The following is an 18,044-nucleotide window of genomic DNA, read 5'->3' as shown; positions in this document are numbered from 1 at the left end:
GTTCTCGTCCTATGTTTCTTGTGATATTTTGTTCATTCGGTAAACTTATCATCAAATATTATACTTCGTTTATTTTGTCACCTTTCATCGTCGCTCATCATAAAGTGACACATAATTGTACTTTTCATCAAACATTCCGAAGCATTGTACAAAAATTATATTAAATTATATGCTCTTTTTACTCTCTCTCTCTCTCTCTCTCTCTCTCTCTCTCTCTCTCTCTCTCTCTCTCTCTCTCTCTCTCTCTCTCTCTCTCTCTCTCTCTCTCTCTCTCTCTCTCTCTCTCTCTCTACATCATCCCTTATTTTCCCCTCATGAATTCTTCTTCCTCTTCTTCTCCTTCTCCTCTTCTTTTTTTCTCCTCCTACTTCTTCTTCTTCTTCACGCTCTCTACTTCTTCCCCTTTTTCTCTTCCTCCTTCCTGCTCCCCGGCGGTTTCTTCCATAACAGGTCTTTGATGACGTCCAGGTTCGTGCCAATCGTGGCGTTGTTTTGGGTAACTGAGGTGGCCGGGTCATTCTTCTTGGTCTGCGTGTGCCATACCCAGATCTGTGGGAGTAGTAGTCGTAGTATTAGTGGGAGTGGTAGTAGTAGTAGTAGTATATAGTAGCAGTACTAGTCATAGTAGTAGTAGTAGTAGTAATGGTAGTAGTAGTAGTAGTAGTAGTAGTAGTAGTAGTAGTAGTAGTAGTAGTAGTAGTAGTAGTAGTAGTAGTAGTAGTAGTAGTAGTAGCAGTACTAGTCGTAATAGTAGTAGTAGTAATAGAAGTAGTAGGAGGAGGAGGAGAGGAGGAGGAGGAGGAGGAGGTACTAAAATGCTTATAGGCTCATAGTAAGTACATTCAAATGTGATAACTTTTCAGATTATCAGCCTATTCTATTTTTTTTTCAGTCTTGAAAATGACCGAGTAGCGAGTTTTACGAAACTACGCGCTGACACACATTTGGTTTATAGCAGACGTCAAATTATTAGTAGCACGCATAGGCATGTCGAAAATGCATTAAACTCCACTTGATGCTTTTATTTTCAGATGACTAGAGAATTGTGATCTACTCAGCCGCACATTCCAACAAGTGGAGATGAATATGCCAAAGAAGAGGACACGGACAGAGTGCATCATTCATTGCTCTGATGAAGACACTCACCTTGGTGTCCATACAAGACTTGGATTCATGGACCCTGAGAACCAGATCGTCAGTAGCTGGACTGGGTTCAATATCCAAGTTTGCAATAACATCACAGTGTGTCAAGACACTGTGAGCTACCTGCCTACAGTCAGTGCTCCTGCAACAGACATGTCAACTGTGAATTGAGTGTTGGAGCAGACTCTCAGCATCATGCAGGGCTTACATCTAAAACATCGTCTGTGTGTTTGACCAGGCTCTCTTTGCAAAGGCTGCAGAGATTGTATGGAAGCATGACAAGTTCAAGAGAATTGTCATTAGGATGGGAGTCTTCCACACAATCTGTAATCTTCTCTCCGTCATGAACAAGCTATTTCAGGATGCAGGGCTCAGGGATCTCTGTGTTGAAGCTGGTGTCGTTGCCGAAGGCTCAGTGAATGCAGTAATGGTAGGCCGCAAGTACAACAGAGCAGTGAGACTGCACAAGCTGGTGTATGAAGCGCTGCTGAGGCTTGCCTCGAAAGGCTTTCTTAACTGGCTAGAGGTACACCATTTAAGAGACCTTCAACCCCTGGAGGAAACCCTGAAGAAGATTGCAAGCTTCAGTGACAATGTCTCTCAGAGTGCACTTCAAGAGCTGCTGGAGCATGTCATGCACACACATTCTGAATATGTTCCAAGTGTATCTGCAGCCACTTAGGGATGGGCATAGCCTCTCAGCATTCTGGATGTCCTACAAGGACATGACTGATATCATGTTAGATCTGATTCGAGCTTCCAGATAAGGCAACTGGATGCTGCATCTTGCCGCAATCAGGCAAATGCTCCCCTGGCGCTTCGCCTATGACAAGGTGAACTATGCCCGCTACCTGACCTACTACTATGCCTCGATGTCTCGACTACCCATCGAATATCCTGAAGTCCACGCCCACTTCATGCAGGGTGGCTTTTCTGTATAGACTGGTAGTCAGAACCCGTTTGGGCGTATACCCGTCGATCAAACAATAGAGGAAACCGTCAACAAAGACACTCAAACACCAGGAGGCACGAAAAGTTTCAGCCTGAAAGCTGGAGCTATTGCAAGGTACTATCTGACATCAGAGTACCGCATTAGATATCTGAGGCAACTGCGGAGCATGATAGGTCAACATGACACTGATTAGCATCATCCAGACTTCCAACTGCCCAGAATAAGAAGAGATGAGTCTGATGTGCAATCCCTCATGCAGCTTATGGAAAAAAAGTTGGTTGAATCCGATCGATCCTAAGCAGGAAGAGCTAGTCAGTTTGTCAACTGCGGCAGAGGTACCACCATTAGTGTCCAAGAACCTTCTTAAGGCCTACCAAATAGGGGAGGAGGCATACCAAACTTTCAACCAAGAGCGCTTGCAAGGAGAGATTTCATCTATGCTGTTTCATGAAAAAACTACAAAGAAGAAATTGAAAAGATTTACTGACATCAGAAAGAAGCCACAAAGCAAATGTCATGGCAAAGAGGGGGTGCTAAAGGCTGACAGGAAACTGTTTGGCCAGATGGTTCTCATTGCAGAGAGCAGAAAGCTTCAGATGAGCGACGTTTTATCCCATCCACTTGGTCCTTTACCTTGGGCTTTAGCCAATGGTGATGGGTCACTTCGCAAGACCAACAAAGCAGCTCTGGCGAGGGAGATAGAGAAGAATGATTCCCCAGTTGAAGAAATTGAAGAACCATCAGCAAACATCATTGATGAGATGGCACTGGTCCAGAAGTTGAAAGGGAATGACCAGACCTTCTTGCAGCTGGCAGAATCAGCCCTGTCCCATGTACCACATGAAGGGTCCAAGAGTCATCGCACAGATGTCGTCTTTGTTGTCTACAGGGATATGTCCACCAAAAATACTGAGCGAATGAACAGAGGTGCAGATACAGGAATCCAGTTCAAGAGTATTGCACCTGGACACAAGATCCAGCGTTGGCGAAAGCTCCTGTGTAGTTCTGCCAACAAAACAGCCCTGATCAGGTTCATCGTGGATGAGTGGAAGGGCCTACAACACAGAAAGAAACTCATGGAGAAGACACTTTACGTTACCTGTGAGCAGACATGCTTTAAGTACACGAGAGAGCAATGGGAAGAGATACCAGAGCTAAGATCATCACGAGAAGAAGCTGATACCCGCCTTCTTCTTCATGCTCTCCATGCAGCAGAGTCTGGCTACAGATCACTTATTGTCACTGCTGAGGACACAGATGTGATTGTTCTGTGCATCGGGATGTGTGATAAAATTCCTTGTCAAATGTACCAAAAGTGTGGAACAAAGGCCCGGACAAGGTTCATTGACACTAAGCTCAGCAATGCACTGGGGAGAAGCGTCTGTATTGCTCTTATTGGTGTGCATGCCTTCACAGGTTGTGACACAGTAAGTGCTGTTGAAATCTGACCAAACATATCAAGAGGCCTTCACTGAACTTGGACGCTCATGGATCGTATCTGAAGAACTTTCAGAGAAAATGGAAGAGATCACCTGTCGTATGTATCTTCCCTGCACCCACACAACGAAGGTAAACAACCTTCGTTACCAAATCTTCTGTGCCAGACGTGGAGAAGTGGACTCGAGTCAACTTCCTCCTTGTAAGGATTGCCTCTCCATGCATATACTTCGTGCAAATTATCAGGCTGCCATATGGCGGAGATGTCTGGAACCTTCAACATGTGTTCCAAGAACAACTGATCAAGGCTGGGCTACCGATGACGATGGGAATTTGGTGCTCCCCTGCACCTGATGTTGTGTTACAGTTTCTTTCTTGCAAGTGTTCACGCTCGTATAAACTACCGGCATGCACCTGTCTCAGCAATGGCCTCAAGTGTACATACATGTGCAGACTGCAAACCTGTGGCAATCAGGCCAGTGAAGACGAGCCACAAGCAGATGTAACCGACTCTGATGTGGAGGATGATGCTAAAGATGATTAGAGTGGGTCTTTTTTTTATTACATGTGCACTGATGCATATCTAACAGAATGTGTGAAACTATTAATATTTTTAACACTTACAGTAGTTTAAGGAATGAACGTCCAGAAGACTATATTTTATTCATTTTTTCTAGAACTCATCGAGTCAAAGTTATGGAAGTTAGTTGCATTTAATTGAACTTTTCTAGAATTACATTAAACTTTACCAGATACAGTTGTGAGGACTTTGAAGGTTTGAGCAATTTGACAGTGACACAAATATGGCCGTTTATTACACAGTTTTTACGGCTTTAGTGGCTAATTCAACTAATTGTGCTTGAGTTTGGATGTCTTTATCAACCACAAAGAAGCGTGGAATGTGTTTACGGAATGGATAGTGTATTCATATTCTGTGCCAGTGGTTATGAGTTCGAGCCTCGATGAGGCCAATATATAAAAGAGCAACCCATATATAGCAGCGGTGCCAGACATTTAAATAAGTGCAGTAGCTGTTTGTAGCCGTGCATTAATTGTTGATATCCCTCGGGTTATTCGCAAGTCTGAAAAAAAGTAAGAGGTTTGCTATCGGGGCCCAAACTTTTGTGTGGCGCTCGGATAACCTGGATTGCTTTTAGAGCCATAATGTATAAAAATAATAAACCACAATGGACCTCTACTTCTGGTTTGGATAATGTGTGACAAAATTGGGTTGTTGAAAAAAACATTGGTAATGTTAGACTAAAGATAACTGTCACAATAGGTGTTCTCGCATTATTCGGGTTGTGTGTCAGGGTGTATCCACTCAAGGAGCGATATCCCCCATTAAGCTGCCAGTTACCAAGGGTTATCACATCAAAACATAAACTAGAGATACATAGAGAGTCCAATATACCAAAGATTATTAGTCACCTCGGGTGGTACCGGTTTGTCAAAAAATCGCCCCGGGCTCAAGGACTATATAGGGATGAGCTAGAGTGGACAGGCGAGTGCAGCGGGGCCGCGGGAGTCGGGGAGGCATGCAGTTAGCAAGTTCAGAAGAGCAGTCAGCGTGAAAGTGACGATAGAAGATAGAAAGAGAGGCAACATGGCGGCGGAATTTAAGATGTAGAAGACTATCAGTAATAGGAGGAGAGCTGATGAGACGGAGAGCCTTAGACTACACTCTATCCAGGAGAGCTGTGTGAGTGGAGCCCCCCTACACGTGAGATGCTACAAAGTGGCTGTAGTATCTGATGTTTCAATTTTTTCAATAACCGAGGGAACAAGTTGTCGGGTCCCGTTGATTTGTTCGTGTCAAGTTTGTCAAGCTACTTTTTAACATCTTGGGGGCTTATGGCGTCAGTTTTTAGGGATAAGATCCCCCTCAGTGGAATGGGATCCTCGGGAATGGTTTCAATGTCCTCAACAGAGTATACGGAAGCAAAAATACTGTCGGTCCCTTCGCGAGCTATTTGTTCTTTATAGTTGCGTTTACTAGTCCGAATGAAAGTTCGACAAGCTCTGAGGCTGTTTCGTTACTGTATTCGGGCTTCGGCCGTGTCATATTATTATATTTCCCGACTTCCTACCCCCAAACTGTCTTCTGGGCTCCAATTAGGAAACTAATTTATAGTTATCGTTAAAGGAGTTAGATTCTGATGTTTCTTGGCAATAGTTAGGCGTCAGAAACCGGTAAATACTATGCTCTGAGTACGACAATCTGGCACCGGTGGATATACGTATTTTCATATTATTGTTCTGTCGTTTATTCAATGTTGTGTTCAAGAAAAAGAATACTCATAATTTTTGTTAGTGTTCGGTTATAAGGATTCTTTACGAAATACAATTATAACTTTTTTTTTTTTTTTTTTTTTTTACGTCGTTGCCTGTTGCGCCGGTAGGCATCTTCCTGGTGGGGCGTGATGGTCGGCCCAAGGCTTCTTCCCGGTGGGGCTTGATGGTCGGCCCAGCCCGTTCTGGCGCAGGCGAGTGTTTATAGTGGCGCCATCTTGCATTGGCTCATGCTGCCCCCCGGAACTCGTTCTTGATTCGCTTGGACGGCTTCCTCTAGAGTCCGGGTTGATGGGTGGTCTTCAGGACAGCATGTGGGTAGTTTTTAAGCCACTCGGCGGTGACTGAAAAATCCGAGTGATAGCGTGGGGATTCGAACCCGCGTCGTCCATCACGCGGTGAATGTGGGCCCAGTACGCTACCAGTTCGCCCACCGCCTACCTACTCTGACTTAGGAAACGTCCTAAATTCTGGATCGGCTATGGTAATGTTAGGTACGCCTATTTCCATCTTATTTTCCCTTTATATATAGTTTTCTAGCTAAGTAATACAATTTTTTGTTATTCCTTCTTAATTCGCTTATTTTTTTTCTTAAGTCGCTTATTAATTCTCTGAATTCGCTTTTTGTTCTCTTAATTTGCTGAATAGTTCTTACCTTCCAGAAAGGTGTAGAGTGTAGTTCAAACTTGCTTCTAGTAATATTATTAGTTTAGTTATGTGTGAATATTTAAACGGTGTTGAATATAGGAGGATGAATGGGAAAGGGAAGGTGAACACCTGCAAACTGGCCGCGTAGAACACCTGCATGACTGTCACGGCTGGGTTAGCTAGGGAGTGCCGGAGAAAAGGTTAGTTGACCGCGTTAATCCTTGGGTGATCATTACCGGCTTTACTGATGGCTACCGGAAGTGGTGGTCCACTGGGAATAATTAAAGAGCTTTAGCGGGGCTCAGGGAATTTCAGAGACGATTAACGAACAGCAACGAAAAGGAAAATACAGCGTGTTGTAGTATAATCATGGACTAGGTTGGTAATAACAAAAAAAAAAAAAAACTCGATATAATAAGTGATAATGTGTCACTCGGGTTTGTGTGTGTTTGAGACAAAGCGTGTGTGATGTGTCTTAATAGAATACTAAGGGAGGAGGAGGAGGAGGAGGAGGAAGGGGAAGAGGGAGAGGAGGAAGAGGAAAACAAGGAAACATGGCAGCATGGGAAACATGGGCGAGCAGACAGCAGAAAGCCTATTGGGTCATTGCGAGATTGTCTGCTTTCGGTGATTTAATCAATTCGTCAGCCACAGGAGTGACCGGCAGGAAGGATTAAAGAACTTATGTACGTACTCGGGAATACGTGCAATTCATTCCTGACGCAGCAAAGTGACGGTCAATGCGATTTTTAAATGAGTTGATTATTTCCGCACTAACCACTCCAGCAAGAAGGCTGTTCTAGTGGCGGACGACTCTGTTCGAGAAATACCTCCTGCCAGTATCCGTACTGCATCGCTTCGCTTTAATTGTTTTTACCGTTGTTGCTTGTTCTCCAGTATATAAGGAAGAGGAGGAGTTAGCCACCCACCTTGGTACAGTTGAAGGCCAGGGGTTCGATGTCGGCCGCCGCGATGCCAAGACTCAGCAGAAAACCGTCTTCCTCATAGCCCACCTTAAAGGGCATTGACGCCTCGGGATGCTGCAGGAGAAAGGCCACGTTCACCGCGAAGCCTGCCATGTCCACTGGGAACTTCCTCTTGGCAATCCACCCATCGTAGAAACCAACCACCCGGCCCTCGCGCACGATAGGGGTGGAGACGCCCAGCTTGGTTACCAGGCCCACAGGGAACATGGAGACTCGCTCGGTCCACCGCATCTGTCATCATACAAAGAGAGGGAAGTTATAATTATATTGATGTTCGTGCTTACTAGTAATGATGCCAGTATTAGGCTATGGAGGAAGGGTCCTATAGATGGTACTGGCTATACACGCAGCGCCACACGGCCACCCGGAGAACCGTCTTTCCTATAGTCTGGCTCGGCCAAACGTGCGGTTGGGGGGGTTCAGCGTAGGGGGATCCCCTTGTACAGCTTTGCCGCATGTCTCCTAGCCCGCGATGTAGCTAGAAATGTTCTAATATAAGTAAAACCATGGCAAATATGATCAGTAAATATGCATACACATTTAATCTTAGTATTATAACGTATAAAAGATCAGTTAACTTATTATGGAAAATATATTTATAAGCATATAAAGAAACGTGGCGTACGTATTTTACAGTGTTGCGAAAAAAAAATGCTATACTTATTATTGAGTTTCCTTTTCGTTTTGGGATGTGTAAGTAGTTGCACAATTATATTTAGATTATATCGTGAAGGAATCAACGTTAAAATAAGCTGACATAAGTAAGAAAAAAAATCCATTCAAATCCTCGAGGCGGTAACGCCACAGAGAGAGAGAGAGAGAGAGAGAGAGAGAGAGAGAGAGAGAGAGAGAGAAGCAACCAAAGTGGGGTTAAAAAAGCGTGGCAACGCTGTACTCCCGGAAAATTCCTCATATGGCACCTTACAGCCACATTTTAAGATGTAATCCAGGACCTGCAATAGAGGCCCGTTTGCAACTCAGTGTACAGAGATTTTCTCACAGAGGTGTTCGTGCGCTCGGTGGCAGGTTACCGAGTTATGGCGGCCATCTTGTATTTCATCCCTTGGCCATTGGGTGAATCATAACTTCCTTACTAATTGGGCTAGAATCATGTATAATGTCAATTTTCCTAGGTTTTCGAGGACAAGGAATTCATTTATGTACTTTTTTTTTTAATTTGACCACATCTTGGCCTTTGAAATATGGGTTCAAGAATCCATCGGCTTCAGATCAGAGCTTGCAGCTGGAGATGGTACTATCGTGTATTATTCATCTAGCTTATTTAGAGTAGTGACTAAAATTTATGACAGTGCTCCCGATGTATCAACCAAGATGCTTTTTCACTTTTCAGGTGTGCAACATGGAGAGAATGAACAAGAAGAATGAAGTGGAAGTGTTCAACCTAAACTTATGCATCATTTGCCAAAGAGATGACAAATCACCAGGAACTAGTGAGATAGCAGGACGTAACAAGGTGAAACGTGCAGCAGAAATCCGTAATGATGTTGTTGCCAAGCGTCTCAGAAATATTTATTGAGAAGACACTACTGAAGGAAATAACGAGGAAACATTTGTATATCACAGTACCAACCAGTGTTACAAGAATTACACACATGTCAACAAACTCAAATCAATTGAAATTAAAAGTAAGCAAACTGATGAAAGGACCATGTTGTGTGAGGCTATCGCCTTAAACTGTCAGTCAGACATTGGAAAACATAAAACCCGCAGCAGCATATCACTCCTCGAGCACCACCAAGCACACAGAAGGACCCTAAGACATTACCATGTCTTATATGTGGGCAGACCACTAACAAGAAAATCTATGAAAAGTACCGGGTTTTTGAGTTTAGAAGTGCTGAGAGACTCATTGAAGCTGCATGCAAATCATAACCAGGACGCTGTTTATATTCGAATTGCCGACCGGCTCAGAGAAACAATGGAAGACTCAGTTAAAGCTCTCGTCGCTGCTGATTTGTATTGCCATGCTTGCTGCAAGACAATGTACACTGTCATACACAAACGTGACACTGAAATGCTGCCTGAAAAAAATAAAATCAACAAAAATATTAAGCGTGTCCTATTTTTACGTGCCTTGCCATTTATTGATCTGTTATTGGCCAGAAAGGAGTTCTGCAGAGGTGGGCAAGTGCAGCACTTAGTGCGGTAGTGCGGTAGTACCTTATCACAAAAAAAGTACCGCACTACCGCAAACTTTCTGAAAATACCACACTACCACGGACCGCACTAAAAAATCCTGCGGTACTTTTTACGGTACTTAGAAAACCATCGAAGACATTTGCAGCGCGGCATTTTCACAGAAATGTCTTTTTTTTTTTTTTTTTTTAGAGTGAATCGGACTCAATCAGTCAATCGGTATCAGTCATCAGAATGGGTGATTCAATCATTCTGACTTTTAAGTTATTGTTCAAAATTGGATGCTAAATGAATAACTCAGAATAAATCTGTTCTTCACTCAACCCAAGGCGGCGCGCCATGACTGCCTCAGACGATGACTGTACATGGCAGTGTACAACAGTACAAGCAAGCACTAACACGATCGCCGCTCAATCTCATGCCCCGTACAAATTTTTCTTTGATGCATAACATAGACCATAGTACATACTATATTTGTTTTGTAACTTCATTGTAACTTTTCTGTTTTCTCTCTCTCTCTCTCTCTCTCTCTCTCTCTCTCTCTCTCTCTCTCTCTCTCTCTCTCTCTCTCTCTCTCTCTCTTTTCAATGTAGCTAAGATCAATATTGTTTGATAATAATAATAATAATAATAATAATAATAATAATAATAATAATTTATTATCATTATTATCATTGTTATTATTATTATTATTATTATTATTATTATTATTATTATTATTATTATTATTATCTCCTCGTTGAAATTTCCACGTGGTTTATTCGCTGAGCCTGAGACGCCAGGGCTTACAGCTTTCCCACGGGAGTCGCTATTACCAGTTGCAGTTGATGTGTTTTGTCCTAATATGTTGGACAGTTTGAATAATCTTTCACTCTTCCCGTCATGACTTTCCTATATTAATAATCTTTCGTTTTCGCTCAAACGCTGGAGAATTCCTCCCCTTCCTCCCCTCCTCCCATTCCCTTTCACTCCCCCATATCCCTGCACCTGTACCACCCTTCCTTCCTTCCATCCTTCCTTCCCACCCCCCACTTCCTCCTCTCTCACATGACGCTGATCTCCTCCTCCCCCTTCCCTGTCCCCTCCCTCCTCCCTCGGAAAGTTCTATTCCCTTCTCTCCCCCTCCTCCCCTTCCCGTCCTCTACTCCCCGGCCTGCCCCCCTTCCTCCTCCCTGACCTGCCTCTCTCCCTCCCCCAGTCCTCCTTTATTATATATTTTGTATCTCAGAAGTTATTAGTTAGTCAATGGATAGTCAGGATAGGCACTGAAGTTTTTTTTTTTATATTTACTCGTGACTACCGCTACCGCAGTACCGCACACCGCGTACCGCACTGGGAAAGAAAAAAAATGGGACCGCACTACCGCAACCGCTCTACTCCGGAAAAAGTACCGCACTACCGTAACCGCACAACTGATTTTTCAGTACCGCGCCCACCTCTGGAGTTCTGCACTTCGAGTGATATGGTAGAATTCTCCACCAGCCTGTTGGAAGATGGTGAAGAGCTGCAAAGTGTCTTTCTAACCCATGATATGAAGCAACTACTCATCTCCCACTATGGAGAATCAGTCACAGTTGCTCCAAATTTCAGAGTGAATGAATCAGACATAGTGTTTTCCTCCTCAGTCACTGCTGCTGAACTAGCAGTGAAAATGAGAAACTTGACCAAATAAAAACAGCAGCACTCCAACTAAGAAAGCTACTCATGGAGGTTGACTTTGGTCTACAAGACAGTTTCTGCGACCGTACAGATTTGAAAGCATCATGGGAGAATACTCTAATGCCAGCACCTCTCCTCACATTCTTTGCCACCCTCTTTGAGATTCCCAAGCACAAGTTCTTTCACTCCAGCCCTATGAACCTGGAGTACCTTCTCCAGGCCTCTGAGGATAAAGAGGCTGACCAGAAAGTCACAGATGAACATTCAGAGCAGGAGAAACAAAAATATATCCAAATGTTTGTCTATACGTTGCATAATGGTAAGCAGGTAACACCTCTTCACATGATGTTGGGACGTACCATTTATGCAAGGGATCGAAGTAAGACCCTCATCACTGCACTCAACAGGATTAGAGCCTGCTCAAGCTATCAGCGTATAAAGTCTACTCGTACCCTTCTGGCAAGGTATGCTATTAAGTCATCTGATGATGGAGAAACACCCATTCCAACGACCTTCACAAAGACTGACTTCATAATGGGTGGCATGGACAATTCAGACTATGCCGACAGGTCATCACTGTCTGGCACTGAAGGATCCCACTATACTGCTCTGGTACTTTTCCAGGATGCAACTTGCAGTAAGGCCCAAAGTAAACCTCCAGTTTCTACCACAGGATTGAACCATACTGATCGTATCCTCCAGGCTACGTTGCCATGTCAATAAGTACCCCCTCATGTAAGGCTAGTAGTTCGACCTATGCTTCCAGAAAATATGATGCTTCATCCTGAAAATAAAGAGATCATACTACTCTTAAATGAGAACTGCTCCGGGTAGGCGGTGGCTGAACAGATAGCGAGACGGCCCCGCGTTCAGGAGGACGCGAGTTCAATCCCCGACCGGTGCCACCAAGCTGGGATTTTTCAGCCGCCGCCGAGTGGCTTAAAACTACCCACATGCTGTCCAGAAGACCACCTATCAACCCGGACTCTAGATTCTAGGATTAAAGATGAGCTCCGGGAGGGCAGCATGAGCCAATGCAAGATGGCGCCACTATAAACACTCGCCTGCCCCAGAAAGGGCTGGGCCGACCATCAGGCCCCACCGAGAAGAAGCCTTGGACCGACCATCAGGATCCACCGGGAAGAAGCCTAGCGGCGCAATAGGCCAAGACGTAAAAAAAAAGAATAAATAAATAAATAAAAATGCTGAGAAAAGTGAATTTCTTATTGGCTTACTACGTCTTGGTGCACCAGTAGGAGAGCCTCACATTTGGGCTGTTATCCATACACTCGTATCATCAGCTGTAGTACCACTGATGCGCGTGGAGTACCTTCCTGTAATACCACAACCGATCACTGAGCGTGCAACTGTCAGGCATGCATTGACAAACTTTTAGAGTGCAAGAAAACAAGTGAACCAAAAATCAATGGCAGTGTGGTGTGACGAGGGAGTATTTTGCATATCTGCTGACATCTGTTTATCAGAACCAGAGCAGTCCAGAGACCTATTCATTGGCATGGGTTCTTTCCATTGCACTCGTGTCCTGCGGACACGAGTCACATCCATCATGTCTCACATCCATACAGTAAGACAGGGAGCACGAGCAACTTAAGATTTGAATCTTTGTCCGCCTGCACAGATATATCGACAACGCCACATACTCGTGTTGAGCGAGTCCATAACACCATGAGTAAAGCCAATCCGTCGAGTGACTTCCTGGTGAGACCCATCATTGCTATGCACTACACTACCAAGGTATGTGACCTTTGGTGAACTTGATATCCTCATCACATGCATGAACAGACTGATCTGTGTTATCCAGCAAGCCTCCAAACGACTGGACCTTGGTTTTGACCCAGGAGACCTTCAGTTCAGTCTTCGCCTCCTCATACAGCAATTTGAGAGCTGGCACCAGGACCTCCAGCGATTCCGCGAGAGGTACAGGATCATCAGCAAACACAAGGTCAGTGACCTTGGCGTCGCCAACGATGCTCCACAATGACTTTGATCAACAAGACCTGATATTATAACCACCAGACCTAATATCATAACGTAACTAATATCATTACAGGCTAATATCATAGCCGCCAGACCTAATATTATAAGAGAACTAATATCATAACAGACTAATATCATAACCACTAACCATTCAACAGTGGCTGAATGGTTAGCGTGTGGGCCCCACGTTCGCCGCGTCATGGGCGACGCGAATTCGAATCCGCCGCTACCACCTGGGATTTTTCAGTCACCGGCGAGTGGCCTAAGACTACCCACATGCTGTCCTGAAGACCACCTATCAACCCGGACCCTAGAAGAACTGTCAAGCGAATCAAGAATGAGCTCCGGGGGGCAGCATAAACCAAGAAAAAGATGGCGCCACAATGAAGTATATTCAGAGTTGCCAACTAGCAGGTCACAGGGCTATTCTTTCAATTATCTTAAATTACCTGTGTTTTTCCGGGGCTTGTAACAATTACACTTCAATACAATAAGTGACACTATTGTTAATAAAAATGTAGGTGATCATTCTCGTTGTTTTATTTATTGATAGACGAGAAAAAATATAAATGCCGTCTGGCAGCTCCCTCATGAAGGCCCTGCGAAATCAAGCAGAAATGAGATTTTAATAAATATTATTTACATTACATTATATGCTGAGTGCCTGCTTTGCGTGCATCAGTGTCGCCTTCGCTAAATTTATCAAAAATATTAGGGCGTCAGGCATCGCGACAGTCCCCTCCCCACCAAAGCAAAGACGGCTAAGTGTTTATGTCTCACTGAGGTCACTGGCTTCCACTTCCAGCATATTATACTCCGCCTTCATCTAACTGCTGCTTGTTATGTGAGATGGACCAAGACCTTGGGTGGACGCCTGCTACTACCAGGAGCGTGGGCAGGTCAAAGGTGATGGCGATTAAGGCCAGGAGTTGTGGGTGGAGGGAAAGACTATTGGACGAAAGCCAATGTCGCACACGGACATCTTTTGAGATGCCTGACGCCCTAATATTTTCGATAAATTTCGCCGAGGGCGACACTGATACACCAGCGGCAGGTACTCAGCATATATTGTTATGTAAAGAGAATTTTTTAAAAAGCCCATTTCTGCTTGATCTCGCAGCTAGGGCTTTCATGCAAGAACTATTTTTGATGAGGAGAAGCTTTTATAAGTAAATAAATCAACGAGAATGATCAGCTACATTTTTATTAACAATAATGTCACTTTTTGTATTGAAGTGTAATTGTTCCAAGTCCCAGAGAAACACAGGTAATTTACGATAATTGAAAGAATAGCTCAAGCTTCGTGGGCCCTGTGACCCTATCGCTGGTGATACCTGCTAAGAAATTAATATACCTCATAAACACTGACTGAGTGTTTAATTGGTCACATGCTTCATGTAAAGATCGTATGTCAGTTATCACTGGAAATCATTTCTTGGTCCTTCACACATTTCTTAGAACATTCAGCTGACAAAGCATGAAACGAACACTCATCAGTTAGATATACGTAGATAATGGCGAGCGGAAGAGCAATGAGCTTTCTGGCTGTGACTCGTGAGCATGATGCCGTAGAATGATTTTCCGGTTCTTTATGGTGAAAACTTTGAGCATACAATAGCTCCAGTTTCTTTACACCTTAGGTGGTTATTCAGTCAAAAGTACAAAAGTACCTCAAAAGTACTTTTACTTGGTTAGAACTTAGATATTGTTCCATCTTAAAAAGGGAATTTCAGGTAGATACTAAGCCGTGTATCTTCATAATTTTTGGACCCCTACCCTGCAAGTCATAGTTGGCACAAAATGCGTTAAAGTAACTTTTTTAGGCGCGTTTATCTAATTTAATTTGACTGGGAAAATTTGACATTACATTATTTCGTGTTGCCAAATATTAAGAATAAGTATAGGGATATATTTTTCAGAGACATCACTAGACAGAATCTAAGCGAGATGGAGTAAGCTGAGCAGAACCTGCAACCACCCTTTCAGAGAAAGAAGGACAAGGACAAGCCTCAGCATGGATACATTAAATTGTTCACATTCCTGGAATCACACATGGAACCTTCAAGTAAAATATGGATGAGAAAACCCCCGCAAAGTTCAATAAGATACTTGAAATAAAGACGCGGAGGTTAGATGAACCTATAACCTCACCTACACATATGCAACAACAATGTAATCTCATACCGGACAACAAAGACGACCGACACTGGAACTGTTACAAGCGCACATCGGCCAAAGTCCGTCCAAATTTCCTGTGAATCGCTTGTAACAGTGGGGGAGGTGCATGGGGGCTACCCTAGCTGTCGACCTAATAGTCTAACTCAGCTATGAAGTCAATGGGACTGGGAGCAGTTCCGTATCCCAATAATTGCTGGTGATCGCTAGCTACTTTAATTAAAACTGGGTCAGAGCCTGTTGAAGCGATGAGGACTCGCACACTCTAAAATCTCTCACGTGATAAACTATGATGCACTGTGCCTATATTCAACAAGACATTGATCCCAAGTGTTTATGCTAACATTTTTCATGTGAATTGGTGAGAAACACTCTACCATTCAGTTATTACAAGCTAATTACTCGCAACTAAACTTACACCATTCTCGCATTTTTTTCTATTCTCCTGCCGCATGCATAGCTTGAACCATTTTTTGCAATAGATTCCATGGAGACTAATGTTTAATCTGGCAAGTACCGAACAGAATCTAGTCAGTAGAACTCGTGGTAAAGAGATGTTTAAAAGGCCGAAACCCGCATAGTGGCGAAAAGAGGCTGAGCGGCCGAACTCACCCTCACCAGGACCTTCCAAAACAAAGGGCTGTAGCTGTAGGACACTGGGGAGAAAGAAACAGTGGAACACCTAATTGTAGAATGTAGCAACTACGAGAGGCAGAGAGGGGAGTTAAAAGCAGGAGTAGTGACGGTAATAGGCAGGAAGGAGTGGGCGAGGAGGCTAGAGGAGGACAACGGAGCAATCTGCACGTTGTAGGGGTGTATGGAGACAAAAAGGAAACAGAGAGAAGAATTGTAAAGCTGGCAAAAGTGTTCCTGACGCAGTGCGGGGGAAAAAGGGCATAAATGCTTGAATTTAAGTGCACAGAATTACAATGAAAATAAGTGATTTCAGCAACACACATAAAATTATAATACAATAGCGTATTACAGTGAGGAAAGATGCGTAACACAATACTATTGAAAAGCAAGTTGTGTGGATAAGAAGAAGAGAGGACCGAGAGGAGGAGGACCGATACAAAGCGTTACAGGTCAGAAGAATAAGAATAAGAAGGTTTGTTTTGGTTTGGTTACGGACCATCTCATAAGAATGCCAAGCCGTCTTAGGCATATTAATACTTATGAACAAGTATATTCTGTGTTCGTGATTTATTGATTGCTTTAGTGTAAAAAGTGCCTAAAATTGATTGTACAGAAGTTTTTTGAAGACCAAAAAACAACGAACATTTTTTCCCCAGGTCGTTGATTGTACAGCGGTCCAACCAACGGTTCATAATTTCATTTATCATAATACCGCATCTGTGTCAAAGATTATTGAAGAAAAATTTTCTCAGTGTTCATAACTTTGTTTTGAATTCCACTGGGATAAACAAAACATTTTTTTCTTATAGTAGACCCAGTTTTCTGTACCATATTATGTTTTCCAGATAATCTTGATTCTTTTTTCCGAGGAATGGGATTGCTCGGATTGGGTGGGGCCCGCTCGGGGAGTTTCCTGGCCATAGCGCTGCCAAATCATATTTAATGTGTACAGTATATTTGACACAATTGCAAATAGTACGTAGATGACATATGAGGGAGGGAGTGATGTGTTGGGGTGGTGCAGCAGTGATGTATTGGGGTGGTGCAGCACCGCTGTGAGGAAGTTCGGGACCCACCCAAACTGACGTCATATTTGTGTCAGACTCTAGCAGTTCTTAGGGCATTTTCTGTTCAGTATGGGGTTATGTTCCACGATAAAAAAAAAAAAATCATATTTTTATCTAAATTCCTGTTAACAGTGTACTTATGACGATTATTTTTTACTCCTCTTAGTCCTTGGCACTATAGGTAATAGACATGCCCCATGGTAAAATAGCATTTTAGTCGGTGGTTTTGAGGTGTAATCATATTTTTTTGTGCACTCCACGTGGTGATGCGACATTGTGAGTGGTGATTGGCTGCCGCTTAGCCAGTCAAAACCAAGAGAGAAAAGAGGGGGCGCGGCCGCCTGTAACTTGCTACAGGTAACTCTCTATTTACGCGAGTATTGTGTCCATGAAGAGGTCGTGTAAATCAAAAACAATGTAAATCAAACAAGAGGTAGGTTTCTATCGAAAAATAAATATTCACTTCATTCAGTGGAGAGAGAGAGAGAGAGAGAGAGAGAGAGAGAGAGAGAGAGAGAGAGAGAGAGAGAGAGAGAGAGAGAGTATCCGTATCACCGAGATATCCACTCAGGAACCCAGTCTCAGCCTCACTCGTGTGAGGAAGAAATGAGGGACACCATGAGCGACTGGCTAGTATTGGTACCGGTACCGTACCGTATAGGTGGTACCGTTAGTACCGGTACTGGTACCGGTACCTGCCCGCTCCTATTGTTAAGCAGCGTGGCAGCGTGGGTACTGTATTGTTGTTCAGTGGCGCGCGGGAAGAATTGAGCTCAGCTGTGTGGCCGCGGCGCCGTGTAAGTCCAGTTGCGTGAGACATCTGGTGGCCACTCCATAAAATATCGCGTATAAGTGAAAAAAACGTGTAAATTAAACATTTATTTGGATTTTAGA

At 43.7% G+C, this 18,044-nt stretch overlaps 1 protein-coding gene across 1 annotated transcript in view; it reads right to left on the bottom strand.

Moving 5' to 3' along the window:
* Window positions 1-204: 204 nt before the first annotated feature.
* Window positions 205-18,044, bottom strand: part of LOC126999242 (galactosylgalactosylxylosylprotein 3-beta-glucuronosyltransferase P-like) — a 50,457-nt gene continuing 32,617 nt past the window's right edge. The window contains exons 4-5 of the mRNA XM_050861630.1: window positions 7,402-7,689; window positions 205-549 (exon numbers count right to left, since the gene is read on the bottom strand). Coding sequence (XP_050717587.1) covers window positions 391-549; window positions 7,402-7,689 — 447 coding nt within the window. The 3' untranslated portion in view covers window positions 205-390. The remainder of the gene's footprint in view (window positions 550-7,401; window positions 7,690-18,044) is intronic.

The sequence above is a fragment of the Eriocheir sinensis genome, chromosome 16, assembly GCF_024679095.1.
Source record: "Eriocheir sinensis breed Jianghai 21 chromosome 16, ASM2467909v1, whole genome shotgun sequence".
Lineage (NCBI taxonomy): Eukaryota > Metazoa > Arthropoda > Malacostraca > Decapoda > Varunidae > Eriocheir > Eriocheir sinensis.
The sequence above is the reverse complement of the archived record's forward strand: the minus strand, read 5'-3'. Positions and strand labels throughout refer to the sequence as shown.